This window comes from Chelon labrosus (assembly GCF_963514085.1).
Source record: "Chelon labrosus genome assembly, chromosome: 8".
NCBI lineage: Eukaryota > Metazoa > Chordata > Actinopteri > Mugiliformes > Mugilidae > Chelon > Chelon labrosus.
In genome coordinates this window covers 4866763-4887565 of record NC_140358.1, presented here as the reverse complement: position 1 = coordinate 4887565, position 20803 = coordinate 4866763, and the positions used below count along the sequence as shown (strand labels likewise).

Sequence of the window (20803 nt, the reverse complement as noted above, 5' to 3'; positions counted from 1 at the left end):
ATGTGCTACCAATGTGATGACATATCATATTGTGTACCATATCATTACCTACATCTTTCATTATTTTTACCATATAGTACTTTAGCTTTAGTGCGAAGCTGGTGATTCATGTCAAATTAACTGTAACACGAGCTAGTTAGAAGCTTGTGGACTGATTGGCTACATTTTTCAAGTCATTTAATATTTTCCTGGAATTATTTTATTCTTTTTTAAACATTCTCTTGTTCTTTAAAATTGAATTCATTGGCTTACTGTGTGTGATATCAGGAAACATTAACTTTCTAAGGCCACTTTTTAATTACCTTCATTCCACAGAGAGCCACTTGCTGAATCCATGTTCTAATTAAATCATTGTGCAGGTATTCAGATCGTGATATTCCTCTCAGGTGGAGCAGCTGCACCATTAGACCAATTATCTATACCGTACATTCCACTGAAAACAGTAGATGAATGCATACGTGACATTTAAGCCTTTATGAGTACAAGTGTGAGACTTCTTCTCGAGCGCCGAAACCTGCTGGAGTTTAAATCTCACCTCACGATGTAAGGAAAAGCCCGCCCACACTTCTAAATATGACCTCATCTCTTTTACTCTCGGTTTCAGCTGTGGGTTTTAGGTATTCGCATTTTTGAATAATTCACCAAAATATACTTCTGGTAATAAAATGGTTCATATAAAATTCATACTTGCAGATGATGGCGCCACTTGAACTGTATAAGCAGCATAAATAATTATTTTATTTCACTGAGGAAATGTTGTGGAGAGGAGGAATGTAAAACTTTCTGTCTCTTTGCTCCAATTTATAGGTTCATTCATCATTAAACAATTACAAAGGCAAAGAATTCAATTTCTCTCCACTCATTTCTTTTTCTCCATTGCCATGTTTCACAGAAAGGGCAAAAACATAATTACAGAATGCAGCAACACGTTAACAAAGAAATATTGACTGCTGGCTTACAGGCAGACATAGGGTGAGAAGGGGCTTTTGTTGGTGATAATGCTTTCCCTCCATTATCCAAGAGACATTTTTCACAGCTTCCTTGCAGCGAGAGAAGGGTTTATATTTAAAAAAGAAGCAAATGACTCTTTTTAAAAAAAAAAATCCCATAAATATACCTTTGTTTTGTGAGCAAAGACAAAAGAAGCCGTCTTAACTCGCAGATCAACAATGTGGCAGGAGGCAGCCCTTGTGGATGCTTTTTAACATGTGCCAAGTTAACGAATTCAAGCATTGAGCGCCGTCTTTCACAGGAACCGTGCATTCATCCCAGCTTACTGAATGTTTGCAGAAGATGCATAGCAGCACATGCATGCCTTCCTCTTTTGCAGCCAGCCACAATTTCTGGACGTCAGGTTGGAACTGGAGTCGGCTCGCCAGGGAGCTCATTTGGCAGACCAACCTGCCACCGGGGAGCGTATGAAAGCTAAACCTAATGAAAGCACACACAGCCAAAACCTGCCGGCTAACATCTGCCTCAGACTTCAGCTACAACCAGCTCAACTCAAAGCAAAGCCACACAGCTCCCATTTTATAGCCTCTCTTTTTCTTACTTAAGTTGCAGGTCTATATGATGTTTCATGTGTTGCACTCTGTGGCCCGTGGGGCTTGGATATCAATCAAGAACTTGGTGTAATTTCAAAACTACAGGCATCTCAGTGATTTCTTTTTCTGTTTCTGGAAGTTGTTTTGCAGATATGTGTATTTATACAGAGTACAGAGATAAACACAGAGCCCCCACATCTTTTTTTTTTCTTCCCTGAAACAGCTTATTGATTCATTCATTCTGAGCCAGTGTATCATGCCTACAAGATTTTGTAGCGGAGAGGAGTGTGTATGTGGAGGTGCACTTTGTTCATTTTCTATGCTTGATTCTTTTGAAGTAATATATGAGTTTTTTTCAGGAGACAGCTACTAGTACTACTACAGAAACATTATGTCTGCAGATTTTTGTTCGCGCAACATGGCTCTGGGGACACCTTTTTCTGTCGTTGCTCCATAAGGTTGACATTTTTGGATAGAACCCCCTCCACATGACTAATTATATTAACCGGTGAGTTTAGATCTAGCCCTATCAGCTTTTTGTATTTCTTGATATATATATATATATATATATTTTTTTTTAGAAAGTTTCCAAACTGTGGAACGCCAGACTTTACTTTTTACAATGCAGGAATGAATTGCCAGAAAGTGAGCGTTTGATGTAATCAACCAATTAATAATGTTCACCCACTGGCAGACAGAGCATAGCGTCTTATGAAGATTCAGGTGAGGCATTGTCTCTAATGCTTTGTGGAAAACCTTGCGAGGATTTCAAATATGTAGTATGTACCAAATGTACCAAATGTAGACACATGCAGGGAATCTCTACCTGCAAAAAGAGGGCACAGCTGAAAAAGGACAAATTTGAATTATACATGGACACGGATCAATTTCTTTAAGAAATGCTATATCATTTCAGTTCAAGTGACTGACATAAACTGAATATTTCAGAATGGTTTTAGTGATATGTCAGTCTGAATTTTTTTGAATGAGTCAATCACTGTTTTAATGGAAGCAGCATTAGTCACTTTAGGCTGGGACTCCCATCTGTTTTGCTCACTAATTAGTCTGAAAATAAGAGTGGTCACATCAGTCACTAACTGATAAGAGAGGTACAAACAGCCACTCATGCTAACAGCTTGTCAGATGCAATCCAGATGCATAAGTCAAATCCAAAAGTAGTCAATAAGTATAAACAGATGTGAATAACACCAAAGGATTATGCTGAATGTCACCACGGGAACACAGAGTACATCTGTGAAAGTTTTGAACACACCTTGTACCCAGAATAAAATTATGTAACATTTTATAGTAAAAATTTACTATATGTTGGGAAAAATAGGTATTTGAGAGCTGTTGTCGACATACAGTATATGAATATGTTACCACTCCAGCAAGCTCAGACCTCAGAAAAACAGGAGGCTCTACTTTAGATGCCTTGTTTGTGTTTCAATGCAAAATCCTGCACACAGGTTGTGTGAGGAAAAAGAATTTCATGTAATTTGACAAAATGAACACGCTGGACAGGAGCATCACTGACCTACAAAGTTAACCTTGTTTCTTTTGTGTTTGTGAAGGAGCTGTAGCATTTGGTGCTCTGATTTCTGAAGCAGCCCAGGGGACTGCAGGCTCTCTAACTGGAGATTCTCTGTGGCCCTTAATGAGACTGCACAAATGAGGGAGAGCACAAGAGATACATGACTTTCTACAAAAACTGAAAAAAAAAAAAAAAGACAAATCTAAAATTTTGGATGTGTCATGCAAGTAGACCATGTTATTAATGTAGGCTGGAAGCAATTATTGTATATTATCATCACTGCAGTTCTTTACCAAGTATGCATGCAAGTATGTGTGTGTAGCTTGCCCTGCAACGGAAGTAGAGCCATCTTCTAACCAATGTTTGAAATACATTTCAGTTCAGAAGGTCCACAGTGCATTATGAAGAACAATACAAGGGACCGTGATGCACTCATTGAGCTCATTTTTAACATTGTCTGAATGACAAATATGAAGATTTGCCTACCAAGTTATTGCTTATCAAAACTTAACATCACCATGACAAGCACATAATATTTGGTGTGAATTCACCATAAATGCTTTTTAGGAAGACATTGCTTTCAATTTTAGCTTCTCTGTTGTTGTTTCAAACATATTCATGTAAAAGTCACTACATTCGACTTAATTACAAGAATCCTAAACCATTTTACAAGAACTATCAGCTGTTTTCTCAACATCTGTGGTACTGTCACTTTCTAGCATAGCGTGTGCAAAAGAAAGTGATAATGACAAGAGTAAAGCTACTGAAAGCTGGCTTGCAGTGGGGTGTTGTTTGAGACTTAAGCTAGTGAGCAGCTACCTCAAGCAGAGGGTGAACTTGAAATTAGAATACATTCTTGTTCGATGGTTTGCTGCTTTGTGGCTGGTACATAATAAAACCAAGGTTGTAGTTTACAGTTTTCACAACAAACAACAAAGACAAGCAGGTGTAATCTATCACTCCAACAGCAGCTGAACAATCAACACTCAAGGCTGCTATGCATAGCCTAATCACTTACTGCAGCTGGGTCTCTGAAGTCATTTGATAAGCCAAACACACTATCAGCAAGCCAAAGAGATGTATCTGTGGTCTTAGAAAAGAAATATACATCATTCACATACACTAGAAAGTAGATTTAAATTTAAACATTGTACAGATTTCCACTGACTTGCCTGTTTATCAGGTGCACAAGTGAAACGTAATGCATTCTGATTTAACAATCCTGCACAAACATAGCTTCATGAATGTCATGGTAGTCAACATTTGTTCCAAATAACTGGGGAAATTGGTTTGTAGTACAATTGAATTGTATTGTACTGACAAATGTTTATATTAGTCCAATTTCTCCAGTCAGTGGGCTAGGATAACTAACTGAAACACGTCAGTGTTACAGTTTAACAGCACCACAAACTACATTTTCCAAAATTAACATACAGCTGAGTTAACCAACTTTCTTACATAGTTTCGACATAAATCGTATATAGTAATAGTCATGAAGGGGGATTCAGTGCAGGACTGTTAGGTTAGAATGCATTCATTGTCACTAATGCATCTAATGAACTGGCAAGAGAGTGTGTGATAATCTCCCAATTGTGTAAGTCAGAATAGTGGGGGGTCATTTCTGTGATAATGCATTCACAAGTTTGTTTCTCGTGAGAAACCTATTACTTATAGTAGTGTATTCCAGCTCTCCATCACTGTATCATACTTATGTATATATTCATTCATTCATTCATCCTGAACAAGTCACCAGCACCTCTCTCTCTCTCTGTCTATATATATATATATATATATATATATATCCTGTATGTTGACATTTTTAAGTACAGTGTACAGTGGTATGTACGAGGTAGTTCTGTAAAAATATGCCTTACCAAAAGGTGGCTTTGTTATTTTGCTTGTGAATGTTTGTGAAGATTTTGAGATGACGTTTTATCAATAACAGCATATTTCTGGTTTCACCGTTGCAGTCATATTCAAACGGTTGCACTGATAAAAAATAAATAAAAAATAATTAGTCCATTAGTGAATGTGAGGAAAAGAAGATTTCATTATGTTTTAGTCATTTAGTCAGACTCATGATACAAATACATCGTCATTTATTTTCACATACATTTTTTTTTTTTTTTTTTACTTTCACTTTTGAAGTTTTCACAATCTAAATGATTCAACAACAAAATGAAGAACTACCACAACAAAGTCCAAATTTCCTGCTGGGGAAAATGATGCAAATGTCACTGTAGCAGAATTGACACATGTAGTTTGCCAACCAGCAAAGATACAGTTAAAGGAATAAAAGAGACAAAAATAGGACAAAGAGGTGTTTCATGTAGGTACAACCAATGATGAGTCATCTTTATGATAATCCAAGTGTTATTTTAGATCCTGAACAGCTTTTGAGGACAGATTTTAGTAGTATTCGTAATTTTTTTTTTTTTTTCCATAAATAAAATCTTTTTTTTTCTTCTATTTTTATTGTTAAATAATATATATTCATTTATATTTAGCAATCAATTGGCGGAACAGGGACGTATAATCAACCATAGAAGCCCTTCCTGAATCAATGGAAACTTCAAAAGTCTGAAGTGTGTTTTTGCTGAACATGTGGGGTTATATCAATTTTGGCTAATGCATCCCATGAATATTGCACTCAATAGTTCTTTTGAATGAATATGTACATACATGTACATAATGAAGCATTAGGTACACATATGCAAATTGTTGAACAAAGTAAATAATGGTCTACTTCATTGATTTGTTCAGTGGATAAGCATGGCGCAAGACTAAACAAAGTAGGTTAATAGCTTAGATACAAATTTGTACTGTACATGGTTCAGCTGAGTCTGTAGAGATAACTCTAAACAGAAGGATTTTTTTTGGGCATATAAACTTCAAAAAGCTGATAAATGACACTATTCCTTCCAGGTTCCCATGGCAGCACCCGTTTCCCCTCCTCATCCGAGAAGTTGCCTGCTGGCATTTATGTAAGAGTTTACTGATGCTTTTCATATTTGAAACACAGTATCCAAACGTTCTGTCAAGATCCTGTGATTTCATTGTGTCATGATGCCCCAATGTTTTCACTACCACCTTTCCTTGTAGCAGTGAGAAGTTCAGTTGTCCTTTTTCGGGAAAAAAAAAAAGAAGAAAAAGAAAAAAAAAATCATTGTACTTTAGGCATTTCCACAATCCAGATTCTTGGATCTATAAAACAAGTCACATCATTTTCATGTTAAAGCGGCGAGGACCAGCTTGTCCTTCTGCCGAGTCAACATTAGTGCCATTAGACTTTGACCGAGGCACATACTCAACATCAATGTTGTTTTTATGTTTTCCTTTACCTCTGCTCCAAACAAAAAGGAGCAGGAAACAAAACAAAACCACTCCCAGGAACGTGAAACAACCCATAGCTGTTGAGACTAAAATAGTCTTGAGGTCCAAACCGAGGGTCACACCGGTCGTTCCATTGGCAGTGGTGTTGCTGGGATCTGTGTAGTACTGGGTCCTGTTAGCATACAGCGATCCCAGACTTTTCACCGCCAACGAAGTCATCAGGGTGTCATTCCCAGCGGTATTAGAGGCAAGGCAAAGGTACACTCCACTGTCTTGTACTTCTGCTGATTTGATCTCTAGTGTACCATTGTTGTGCACCATCACTCTACCATGGCTCCTGCTTGTCAGAACTCGTCGACGCGGGGACAGCCATGACACTGTGGGCCTTGGTGTCCCCTCAGCGCTGCAGCGCAACATCGCCTGCTGGCCCTCATCCACAGTAATTGTTTGTGTTTTATTCTCACGAATTTTTGGCTTGGTGCATGTCACATAGTAAGACAGAAGAGTCTCCTTAAACTCCTTAAAAGGTCGGCCACGAATACCTTCAGGTGTGCTGCATTCTGGCTGCAAATCCCCAAAGAAGATTGAGTGTCTTTTCTGTAGGATCCACATGAGACGGCAGTCACACACTAAGGGGTTGTTGTCAATCAGAAGAACCTCTAGAGCCTCTGGGGACTGAAAAACACCCTTCTCCAGTGTGTCTAGTCGGTTGTGAGAAACATTGAGGACTTTGAGACCCCGCAAGCCTTGGAAAGCATATGGTTCAATGGCGGTCAGTTGAGCTCCAACTAGATGCAGCTCTCGCAGCCGAACCAGTTCTATCAGCATTCCCCCTTCAATGTGCTTAATACGATTATAGGACAGGTTGAGGTGCGTCAGGTAGGGCAGATGCTTCAGGGCTTGATAAGGAAAGGAGGACAAATTGGTGTTGGTTATGGAGAGCGTCGTCAGGTTGAGGCCATGCAGGGTATTAGCTGGCACGTGGTCTAGTGAAGGCCAGTTATCAATTTCCAAATGCCGCAGTCGGAACAACTTTTTGAATGAGTATGGATGCAAAGTGCTAATGCTGAGGTATCGTAGATGGAGGCTGACCAGGTTGTGCAGATGAGAAAGGGCCTCAGTGGGTACAACTGTAAGGTTGCACCTTTCTAAGGTTAGTATCTCCAGGCTCAGAAGTCCACTGAATGCACGGTGAGAAATGTAAACCAGATCATTGTCGCCCACTTCCAAAAACTTTAGATTGTGCAAGTCCTGGAACATGTAATCCAGGAGGATGACGATCTTGTTGTCGCTTATATCCAGTCGGGTAAGATTTGTTAGGCCTGCAAAGACGCCCAGAGCAATGAGCTTTATACGATTGCTCTTGAGACTGAGCGAGTGCATGTTAAACAGGGCATTAAAAGCTCCAGGCTCAACATAGCTGATAACATTTCCACTGAGGTCCAATTCCTCAAGTCCAGGAAAGGCAACAAAGTCATCAGGGCTGATCATTGTCATCTTATTCTTACTCAGGTCCAGGATCCTGGTCTCAGTTGGAATGCCATCTGGAATGCTGGGCATGCGCTTGCGGTGGCAGACAACTGCCTTGGTCTGCGCTGAACACTCGCAGCGGGAGGGACACCCCAAGGTAGAGCCCGCAAAGACCGCCACAAGGGCCAATCCCAGGAATGGCTGCCAGCATGAGACGACCGTGTGCAGCATGACTTTGCTCATACAGTCGAACATTCTGTCACGGTTCTGCAAAACAAGAAAGAACACAGAGGGGAAAAAAAGATTTAGTAAGTCATTCATATTGATTATGGTTTTGTAGAATCAGTAACTTTTTTTAAAAATATTATGGAAATACTCTACTATAGAGAAAATGGCCTAAGATGCCCACAATGAAAATTTTATGAAATAAAACAGACCTCATGTAGCTCGCTTCACAGAAATAGCTAAATCTTTCTGTTAGTTAGCCTTCTCTTCCCACCTGGGAATACAGGAAAGTTGGGCTGGGCTCCCAGTCTTTGGTTCTCCACTAATCTCCAACTGAATTAAAGAATTTTGCACTTTTTTCACTTTCATCAGCTGAATCTATCTGCTATCTTTTCCTTCCTTTCTTCAATTAGATGCTCCATCACGGCACAACAGTGCTGGTTAAAATGTATATCTCTAGTGTACGTTGTCAGCTCAGATTCTCCTTTCAGATGAATATAAAATACCACTCTATGAAGTTACACACACGCTTTCTTACTATTTTACTTGGAAATAATAGCACTCAGAAATATCATCAACTGTATCACTTGGAGCACACAACTGCAACTAAGAGGCACAGACAGAAACAAAGAAGTCACACACCAAATCAACAAGTAAAGACTGTTGCAAATCATTTAAGGTTGGTAGAATATTTTGATTGTGATAATAAGCATAACCACAAAACAAACAAGACACTGTAGACAAACAAGTCCACATAAACCAATTCAACTAAATCTGGTTTTAAAGGACTCCAGAGCCAGAGTTGTGCAGCTTCTGGGAAAACTTGGATTAAAATACAGCCTGGTTTATCTGAATTGTATGCTGCTTTTGCATCCTACTCATATATGCAGTACACGTCATAAGCACATGAAATACATACAGTATATGAACTAATGCAAGGCTTGCAACAAACAGACTGGGTAACAGGTTGCAGTGATTGCAACATGTCCCTGCCTCATTTGGTGTGCTAAATATAAATGATGACAAGAATAATCTGAATTATTTTATGGGGCTCTTAATATGCTGACAGATTTAGATGTAAAATGCTATGATGGTATACCCTTGAAGAAAAACGGCATGTCAACCGCACAAATAAACTACAATGGAAAAACGTCTCTGCTCTGTGTGAGTGAAGCATTGGATTGTATCGCTGACTAAAAGACGGTTTTAGTAACTTACATTTATTTATGCTACTGTTGTATACTATCTACATGTTGATACATACATTTTCTCCAGTATTTGTTGTCATTGGCCTATGTATTTATTTACCTTCCCTTGTCTAAGGTTTGTCATATAGGTATTATCAGGATATCAGCACACTTTAAGAATTTAACACCTTTTGAGATATTTTTCAGTAAAAACTAAAATAAAAATCAATGAACATAATATTTCTACCAATATTTTCCATATTCCATACAAAATAAATGTCAAATGCAATTAGCTGTGTTCTACATGCATAAAATCCTTCATACATTATTTTTTGCTAAGGCTCTTTGCAAATCCACGAGGTGAGGAATAGTTCACCTAGGTTCATTTAGCGTGTATGGGAAAGAGAATGAAGTTATTGATTTTAACGACCAGTGCAAGAGGCACTGGTATTTACATGAACTAGAAACTCGCTTTGCCTGACTGTGTTACTCCAGTGCCAAGCGTTGGAACGCAGAGTGCACAGGTGGAGGGAGAGGAACAAAGAAGTGGGAGGTTCATGCAAATAAAGCGGTCAGGAGCGAATTGTTTGTACTCTGGTGCTGTTTTGGTATCTGCTGTCCACGAGAAGCTTCTCCTTCAGTTCATTAAATCCCTGCAGCCATCTGCAGGTAGCAGGACACATATGTTATTAAATCTGCAGCCTCTGATTCGGAAAGTGGCACCAGAGCGCAGAACTATTAAGCACAATTGTTCATGGTGTTTACAGACATTTCATGAAACAATTTTATGATGTATTTCTATTGTCATTGGAGTAATTCAATAATTTTTGGTCCTGTGGATTCATACCATATCCTGCAACATCGGGACAACAGGCTAGTTTTCTGGAGGATCCAGTTATTCATGTGTTAAGCTATTGCTGTTAGATGTCAGTGGCACTGATATTCCACTTCACCCAGCCCTTTTTGCATGAACCAGATAGTCTCTGCACCCAAGACTGGATGGACATACAGTAATATCAACTTTTCTGAATGACCACAGCATGAATGCTTAGTTTTTGTTTAAAATGAAATGGCCGAGATGTAGCTATGCCATCATTTCTTCTGAACTGTTGGTTATTTCGACTGAGCTAAAGCAGAGACTTTGCAGAAATAGAAGTGTGGTCCAGCGTCCAGCCTCAGATTGGACAAATAATTGCATCCATGCAACCAAACTGCTGACACATACAGAGTCTGATTCTCAACTCCCCACATATGATATTTAAACATGGCTCTCGCAACTAAGAATACTTAACGAGCTACACACACACACACACACAAACTACTCCCTCTCACACCCTGTATCTGCTCAGAGCTCAAGCTCTGCCTCTGCCTCAGCGTACAAGATCCTCCATATCTCAATATATCCCGACATGTAACCATTTTAATGATACAGCACACTGAACTGCAGGCGGGTCACCAGTTTAAAATCCACCTTCCCCTCATCTCAATATTGTAACTGTGGGACTCACACTGTAAGGACTAGACTCAGGCTAATGTTACACAGAGCCAGTAAGACTTAACCAAAGATTCTTGTGTCTGTCTTTACCTTAGCTTTTTGATGATACTTCCTGAATTATTCAAAGAAAATCCTGAGATAGTATAAGGTGGCCTTTGGAAAGCCACAGGCTGTGACGTTAAGAGTAAAGACTGTGTTAAGAGTAAAGCATCATATTGTACATACAGAATATGAACAGACAGAATCATTTGTCTTTCTTATAAAGACAACTCTCCAAGTTGGTCCATTTATGATCTGTGAGCTTACGTTTCAGCAGAATCTTCGCACAGAGTAACTGATTTACGCACACACATGCTGCCCACGTGAATTGAAGCATCATATGATTCAAGGGTTTACTAAGAGGGTGCCTAATCAGGATAATGATTGGATTTCTTAGCAACACTGTGTAATCAGAGGAACAGTAAGCGTGTGATGTGACCCCCTCACCTGTGCACTCCTGAATTGAGAGAACCATAATGCAAGTGTATCATCAGTTGTGCCCGCTGAAGTGTGTTCTGAACAACAGCAAATGCTGCATAGAATTAGATACATGCCCTGAGGCAACATCCACAAATAAAATCTCAGCTATCTGCTCATGCAGGGTGGATTTCACCCCTCACTTCTGGGTGCATTGCCTATTTTTCACATTTCCTTGATAATTTAACTGGGAACCACACGTAATGAATGTGTCTTATGTTCTGAGCTGTTTTTTGCAGTGATTGATTGTGTGCTGCTTATGCCTTTCAGATACAATTTCCTTTCTCTCAAGACAAACTACACTATGGTAAAATCTGTAATATTCACAGGTACAGAAGAAATATCAACAGAAACACTCTTAAAAATCACCGTTTTTCAACAATGTTATAAAATGATTTCAGTGTATTGCACACTTTTTTCCCGCAACTAACTAGTACTGCCTTGACAGTACGGCACTGTGGTAAGAGCACTCTAGTAGAAAACATTTTGTTGCCTACAACAGCATTAGCAGAGTCATAAAGACACTGGCTTTCATCTACGTTCATTTTAACTATCGCATCTCAATATAGAATAATACATGCAGCCACAAAATAAAATGACATTTTTTGCAAACATTTTCATTTCATCCAAGTATCCTGGAAACTGCCATTCAAGAACAGTCCAGTGGCAGAGATCCTGCAATGCACTGTGAGATAAGACTGCACCGTAAAGGTGTTTCTATAATGTGGCCCCTGACCCACATTAGTGCAGGGTTGGATCCTGAGAGGGGAATGATAACGGCTAATGGTATCTGACTCAGCGTAAATCCGTGAACGGCCATTTCGTAGGGGTGCTGAGGTCGCCTGCGCAATGCCATCATCCCAAGCATATGTACACAAGGGGCCCAATTTGAATCTCAGACTTACGTAATACTTCATGATGTATTCTTTCACTAGGATGAATATACAAAGACATATTTGTCTTAGCTCATTTTTCTGCACGCATACAGTCTTCTATTGCCATCTCAGTCTAATTTCCATATAAATTGTTGAATACATGTGGGGCGCTTCCATCCCATGTTGATGCTCTTTACTTTTCAACACAGCCTAGGGCTAACCACTGAAAGGATGAGTAGAGATGACGTCTGTCTTTACCAGAGAGGCAAAACACAGTCCTGCATGCGCCGTTAGTCATAATTCCACTAACTGCCTGTCTCTGAAATGCTTTCTGTTTATATTTCAGCTGCACAACCATACGGTAAATAAAAGCTTATTTGCTCGCATGTCATATTAATAGAGGTTACTGAAGCTCAGAACCCTTGACTTGGTGCTGAGGTAAGTGAACGCTACAAGAGGTTTTATCAAAAACGAATCTAAAAATAAGATCGTAGCCACTGTTTACAGGGGATTGCAATTGCTCCTGAGGCCGTCCACTGATATCTTCCCTGGCTTATCTCAGACTTTCTGTATCTTCGTTTTGCACGTTCACACTATGACACTTTCCTTTTACTTCCTGTGTGCATTATTCCGTAGCATTACACTGCTGTTTATCACTATTTTTTGCATGTTCATAATCAAAGCAAGGCCCAACCACATCAAGAGATGATGATGACATTTTAACAAGTGTTAAGCAGTAAGATTTCAGCTTAAACGTGGTTCATTACCATGTGTTTTACGACATAAAACTGCCATAATTCCCTAAAACAATGGTTATATGATGTGTACAGCAAGTAAACAATATATTAAATACCATGGTGATTAAGACGTAATTATTTCTTTACTTGAAAAGGTCACTTGATGACAGTGACAAATGGAGTAACTTAATGTTTTTATTTTAAAACTGCAGCAATCATTATTATCATCAAGTTTATATAATTAGTACGAGGTGATTTCAGGATTAAAGTCTGACATTTATATTTATCCTTTAATTAATTTTCTTCTATGGGGAAAAATAAAATACAAACTGTGTGTTCTTTGCATATGGACAACTAATTAACATTCTGTAATGTACGGGTGATTTTAGAGTCTACGTGTACGGGTATATCGGCAGAATCCAAAGCAGATCATTTTGAGTCTAGCAGAGAGAAAACACCCTAGTTGATTTTGTTTTAATTGGACCAAATTGAGTCAAGCAATCAAGGGTCAGTTTGCTCATCAGTGTCTCTCCCCCCGCCGGGCTGAGTGGACACCCATTACCCATGTTTGATTTCAAATTATTTACCAACTAATTACCCCCACAGCTCCAATATGGAGCGGATGTAATTATGCAAAATGATAAATTAAATCACTTAATGGTAGATCTGCCTGAACAGGAAGGAGGCTTGTTTGACTGCATTGTGAACTTGGCAAGGGAAAATACTCACTAATGCAGACCGATGTACTCTGTAAAAAACGAACATTTTTTTGCACTTCTGTAAAAGGTTTTGAGTTTATTTTGGACATAGGCTATATGAAGCATGAATGCAGTTTATTTGTTATGAGATTAGCCAGTTAAAATGAAAACATGAAAATCAAATGTGCGTTTTTTTTTTTATACACTTGCAATCACACTATATGTCACTGGTTGACTTTGTAACCACTACATTCTGTTTACACATAGTTTCTTAAGCCATAATCCTACAAAACTGTTGGTTGTAAATACTTCCCTTCAGCATTTATCTGAGGGGTAAGTTTGCACACCCTGAATGCTCACAAGGCACTTCTTATTTTGCCCAAGTAGTTTGAGGATTTAGATAACAACTTGGCCTCTGTGCAATCAACCAATAAAAAGCCACTTGTGAAATTGGCCTGCCTCTATCTCCTCTGGAAAGGTTTTCAGACTGTGTTTGATGTGGCCCCCAGGCACTGATCATCGCACATAATGTGATTCCTCTTCACACAGAAAAGCCTCCCTATGTTTATGGTGCATGGTGGGAGAAAGTGGCTTTCTTTACCCAGCAATTATCAACACCCCTTAAAAAGCATAATCAAAGCGTCAAATTTTGATATTTTGACTTTGCAAGATGGCTCGGAGGAAGAGCCACTTTGGAAGGCAGGAAAAGGAGGGAAATTAACTTTGAGAGCTCAAGCAAAGCCGCAGAGGAAGGGGGCTGTGTGAGGAATAAAGCAATAATGAAAGCAACATTATGTGTAATCATGCAGGGAGAGAATGTGCTACATACTGGGTGCAGCAGTTATACAGCAAGCTCTCTTGTACATTAGCATCTGACATGGCTGCCCCCGCATCAACGGGTCCAACTCATCGTAATGTAATTGGCTATAACAAGGAACGAATGTGAAAGAAGGCTCTTTCAGAAAGTGACAAAAACGAAGGCTCACAATATTACTCAAATCACTCAAGTGTGAGAGAAAACCATGCCACCACTGCATTTTTTTAATGTAAGCATACTGCATTTTTGAGTTTCTGTGGTGGAGAATTGCTAAAGTTTTGCTTCTTGAAAACAGCAGAGGACATCAGAACCCCAGTGTTTGATGTCTTAATTTCCCACACAAGTACAAAATAACAGCACATCCTCATAAGGGTCATTGTAAGGGAGAGTTATTAAATCATCATTTTATTTTAATGAGGCTTATATCTTATAATGATGCTACCCTGAAGGAAAGATGTTATTAACTTGCAGGTTAGTTCACAGTCAGAGTGTGCAATTAACCCACCTTTTCAAAGAGCATCGCCGAGTAATCAAATGGGATCATAATGAGAGGGAAGAGACTGCAATGCTCTTTGACTTATCCATTATTGAGAGGATCTTTGTAAAGGGCAGCGAGGCTTTAAGGTGAGCCTGCCAACATGCAAAATGACACTGTGGTCCTTTAATAAACCACTGTCAATCTGACTTCTCATGGAACAGAATGCCTCCACAGGATGTGACCTGCATGCGATTAAACGACACTGCCTCCTTCAATTTTGCCAAACACAAATAATTAAGGGTGGAACGCAGCGGTACTTGTACTGGTAGAAGGAGGATACGAGAAAACAAAAGAACAAGGGCAGCAGCAGTCTTATTTATACTTAATGCATGCATATGGCAGTGAAAAATCAAAACACCCATGTTAGTAATTGTTCCATTTTTATAAATTGGATTTGGTGTGGCAAGCTGTATAATTCATTAAGTCACACGGTGCAAGAGAAACATGATCATAGTCACATGACTGAGGGCTTTGGGACCTAGAACCCTTAACAGTGAGGATCAACAGCCTCAGGCAATAATAGGCTTCCATGCTCAAATTACCCTTCTGCTTGGCTTGCAGAGCGAAGTCAAAGCTCAATTAATCCGTGTTAATTAGAGATAAACTTGGTAGATTGAGTCAGTTGCTGTTTTTTTGTGTCTGATAACCCTCGGTTTTGGGAAAGACTCAAGGCGACCGCATCAAACTGTCAGATCTCGATTCATCCCAAAGGAAAAAGCCTCTCAGAGGTGAGAGTTAATCCTCTATGTCTAATAACTATTAAAATCCGAAAACTTTGGAGAACAGCACGGGCTTGTAAAAAGGTAACAAAAACTTGGTAATTAAATGTGGGAGGATAAAAATAAAATGGTGACAATATGGGCTTAATAAGGTGTGTGGAACACGGCATTGTCATGTTATTGCATTTGCGATGAGTGAAACAGAAAAATCAGCCAATTTGTCAGTTCATTAGAGAGCGTTGTGTTATGTATTAAGAGTTTTATGGCAGTATTATTTATTTTTTTGAGTTAAATGACACCCACTCTCCACTTCCATTAGAATACAGGATAAACATTAATGCATCTTTAGATGATAGTGAAGCAATGTCTTTATGCTTTATTTTACCACTTAAGCAGGTCAGACTGCTCTCCAGAGGGGAGTCTCTGTTCCTTCAATTTGACTGGGACATTCAGGACTCATATTTAGTCTCACATAAAGAGGGGAAAATTGCCCACAGCACATGTTACAGAAATGATTTATCAAAGATGCAGAACACTGCTGTTTCTTAAAAAATCAATCTCTTAATCAATCCCATGTTTAGTTTTTTCTTTTCTTTGTTTTTTCTAAATAAGTCAGTTAGCTTTTTGCAAATACATAATTTCATGGGCTAATGTTGGTGTTAATAAAGTGCACAGAGGAGTCATGCTGTTCACTGCATCTTCTTGAAATTCCTATGTTAATTGTCTTTTCTCTGGGGGCGAGGACAGAAGAAAAAAAAACAAAAAAAAACAGTGCTTGTTATGTGTATCCTAACCTGACCTATCATATTGCAAATTAATGATCCAACGACTCTAGTATTTGCCTGCAATTACCTTGCATCATCCTTACACATGCACCTCAATCTTCTGTAACATGAAGACAACTGATAGAAATACTAGATCAGATTGATAGGCTTCAGTAAGCACAGCAAAACCCCCTTCATTAATCATGGTATTTAAAGATAATACAAACAGATCTATCACCATCTACGCTTTGGCCTAGCAGATAACAATAAAATGCAAAATATATACTAAATATGTAATATGTAGTATATTCTTCTGCACATAAACTACAAATTACATTTATCTCACTAAGCTACACTAGCTCTATTGAGTGATAATCAATACCTGCGTCAGAGACTTCAAATCCTGTCATACAAGCTTAAGGCACGTATTTGTATAGATGAGTGCAAGTATATTATTGACTAATTGTAATAACAAACCAACAACACCCGGGGCTTAAATAAAATGTTATGGCTATATGATGTTCCAGTGTGAGATTGACAACAAGTATGATTCAGGTTTGACATTTTTCATTTCACTTTTCAGACAACGCTGCTGCCATAAGTCACTGACGCCTGGAGGGATTGTCTTTTTTCCACCTGCTGCCCCCACAGAGAGATTAGCCCACAACAGCAACCCTGAAGCTGTGAATGAAGAAATGATGTTTCTTGCTCAAAGGTACAACCAGCAGCGTGTGTACTGCTTGCCAACAAAAAGACTTGAACTTGGGTGCTGCAGGGGCTAGAGACCTGCTCCCTATAACATGCCAGGCTCCGATAGGGAAGGGAAGGATAAGAGTCAGGCAGAAAATGAAGAAAGAAGCGCCTTTAGAGTTCTCCTTAAGCGTCGCTTTCCTTTAATAACTTCATCATAAGCTTGCATAACAGCATCATATTCTCTTCACTGATGTCTTATATTTTTACTGACCTAGACTGTATTTTTATTCAGCCTCAAGTCTAAAAGGGTAAGCAGAACCATTGATTGAATATCCTCCTTCTCCTTCTTTTGAACCAAAAAAAAAAAAAAAAAAAAAGCCCCAAGAGATAAATTGTGTGGACTGATTAAAATGTATCTACGACTGCCATTAATGCATTGTGTGGGCTCCTGAGAGCCCTTGTGTATTTGCTTCTTGGTGCCCATCATTCCTCCACGTGTGGACAGCCCACATCAGGTCTGAGTCAGGGGATGTTTCATCTGTACTCTGACTCAGTCTCTACTTCACAGATAATGGTGGCTGGCAAACCCCTTTACCCCCCAACCCCTCGTCCCACACACCTCATTTTAGCCTATGTTTACATCTAAACACTCTGATCAAAACTAAATATATCATACAGCTTGCACTGCCTGAATCCAAAGACTGAAAATATTGCACGGTCAAAGTAGCACTGCAGTCATATCAACAATCAGCTGTGAAAAAGGAAAACATGGAACGCTGACTCTAAAAAAGCCTGTAGCAAAAATTCAGAAAGAACAAACAGTATTACAGCTGCATAATGAAAGCATCATGTATCCCATTGTCAAAAGTGCATCAGCTTAGACCAAGTACTGTGCTGAGGGATGGTTTTCAGTGCTTCAATGAAACAGTGCAAATACAAAGCTTTGAAAATTCCTCAAAGGAACCACTGTTGTTTGTGCACGTTGCACTGTTCATCACATACAGCACTGTCTTCAGCACATCCACTGAGCTAACATTTCATGGACAAAAACAGGCAAAAGAGATGCAGAGATAAAAATTTAAACATTTTCGTAAGGGACAGAAATTATTCAAGATGTTACAGCTAAAAGTAACACATGCAGCTCTAACGTACCCATGCATCTCTGTGATGTCCCAAAAGTTTTTCAGTATACCTGACAGGAAATCTTGTACAAATATCTGCAAAACATCTCTCCATCTCCTTTTCAAAATCAAAATGGATTCCCACTGTCTTGTTTTAAATCTCGTTCTCTTGTGCTACTGTTTTCAGTGGATGTGATGTTTGGTCCTCTGCGTATCTCTCTCTCTCTCTCTCTCTCTCTTTGTCTCCCTCTCCCTCCCTCCTTTTTGGTTTCCTCCTCTCCTCGCCCAATCAAGAGATGTGCCCTCTGACCTTGCAGCTCAATGCCATTAAACTCCTTTCAGTCGTGAAGCTTGTAGTGAAAGACATCATTGCCGTTTGCTGTCCTTGATATTTGCTTGGATGTTTTTCTGTAGTTTTGGCCTCAAGCATATGCTGGTGTGAGGTATTTGATGAAAAAAGGTTTTACGGATACATAAAGTGATTATTCAGTTTCACACTGCCACTTCAAACAATCCGGAGAAAGGTAATGATGTATTGATTGATTCCAATGCACCTATTGTATGTTCACACAAATAAGAACTTAAACAAACACACATTACCAGCAAAGGCTCAGAAGATTAAGGCATGTCAGATGTCCATGTCTGTTCATTCAGTACAGCTTCTGTGTGTTTGCCCTTCTATCACTTTTATCATTATACACAAGATCTATTGCATGTGTCCTGTTGTGTCTCATGTCTTTTTCCTCACGTATTGTGAGGTTTCATACACAATGATGAACAGACCATAAAGCCTCTTGAGGCTCCTAACTAAAGGTGTTCAGATATTGTGGAACAAGTTTAGTAGCTAGATTATCCTTAGGTGGAACAATGAGGCAACTGCAAATATCATAATAGGTGTAAGATGATGTATCATAGTGTCAGTGCTGTAGTATTATTGCTGCAGGTTGATATACATACATGCATAAATTTAGCACTCAACCATGCTTTTACATTAGAAAGACATTGATGTGAAAGTGCTGCAGATTGAAATAAAAAAAAAGAAAAAAGGAAAGAAACAACCACAAAGAACCTCACAAAACAAGCACATAAAAAAAAAAAAGATCATACGCACTATACTACACATACTACTCCCCCTGGGAATTCACACAACAGGGCTAATCTGACTGCAGTTACAGCTGAAAACTGTTGACGAAGAGTTAATGAATACTCAGAGGACAAATCAAAGGCAGTGTTTGAATGATTAGGCTGTTTTATAGCTTGCCATTATCACCAATCTAATATGTCTCTCCTGTGGGATTATGGTCCATGCAAGGATCACAAAGCCTTATTGGATATTGATCAGGTCACATGATTCAGTTGTTGTAAAACAACAGTCGCAAAATAAAATAGAAGATACAGCAGGTGGCAAAAGACAATGTCCAAAATGATGGTCCTGCTGATTCTTGTCTGGAACGCCTCAGTCAATATTGCATTAACGGCCCCTCACTCTGTTCACTTTCACTTCAAACACAGTGGGGCAGGTTTCCTAACGCTCTCATCATGTTTGGAATATCAATGAAATGGTTTGTCATTATAAAAAGCAATATGAAGACAGCAGACAAGCCATTATTCTAAACAATAATGTAGTTTAATAGTGCAGTATACACCGACCAGGCACAACATTAAAACCACTAACAGGAGCAGTAAATAACATTGACCATCTTGTGACAATTCAATGTTCTGCTGGGAAACTTTTGGACCTGGCATTCATGTGGATGTTACTTAGACATTTACCATCTACCTAGACCAGACCAGGCACCCCCACCCCATAGCAATGACACTCCTTGATGGCAGCAGCCATCCCCAGCAGGATGCAGCCTGACACAGACACACACACAAAAACAGTTTAGGAATAACTCAAAAACATGAAGAACAGCACAAGGTGTTGACCTGGACTCCAAATTCACTAGATCCCAAACTAATCAAATATCTGTGGGATGATCCACAGAGGCCCCTCCCCTAAATCCATAGGACCTAAAGGCCCCCACTAACAACATTCTGTTGCCAGACACCGCAGGACACCCTCAGAAGGCCCATGTCCATTCTCTGATGAGTCACAACTGTTTTGGAGGCACAAGGGAGACCTACACAATATGAGTTACAGAATAATTGAAATAAGAGTCAGGCAGAAATACCATGGAAATATAATTTTAATCAGCCTTCCATTAATTCTATATTACTTTCATACGGATTTACAGAGGTGGCAAAGCACAGTTTAAGACTTAGCCATGTTGTCATAATTTCAGCATTAACATATTTTCACGAGACCCCATCGATACATCCATTTTCCAACTAAACATATCACTCAGTACACAGTTCTGCTGAAACAGTTTTCTTATGTAAGAAGATGCAACAATAAGAATAATTGGATCAAAACTCGCAGTACGGTTATCACCCACACAAATCAACAAAATAATGAATTAATATCCTAATGTAACCTATCAAATGTCCGGTTCTGAGTTTTTTTGTCTTACAGAAATTTAGAAAAAGCAAAAAAA

General features: G+C 39.1%; 1 protein-coding gene across 1 annotated transcript; it reads right to left on the bottom strand.

Moving 5' to 3' along the window:
* Positions 1–6257: 6257 nt before the first annotated feature.
* Positions 6258–18504, bottom strand: lingo2 (leucine rich repeat and Ig domain containing 2). Its single transcript, XM_084550513.1, has 2 exons — positions 18298–18504; positions 6258–8148 (listed from the first exon to the last, which is right to left on the bottom strand). Exons 1-2 carry the CDS (start codon positions 18379–18381, stop codon positions 6295–6297), a joined length of 1938 nt encoding a protein of 645 aa, XP_084406639.1. The 5' UTR covers positions 18382–18504; the 3' UTR covers positions 6258–6294.
* Positions 18505–20803: the final 2299 nt, after the last annotated feature.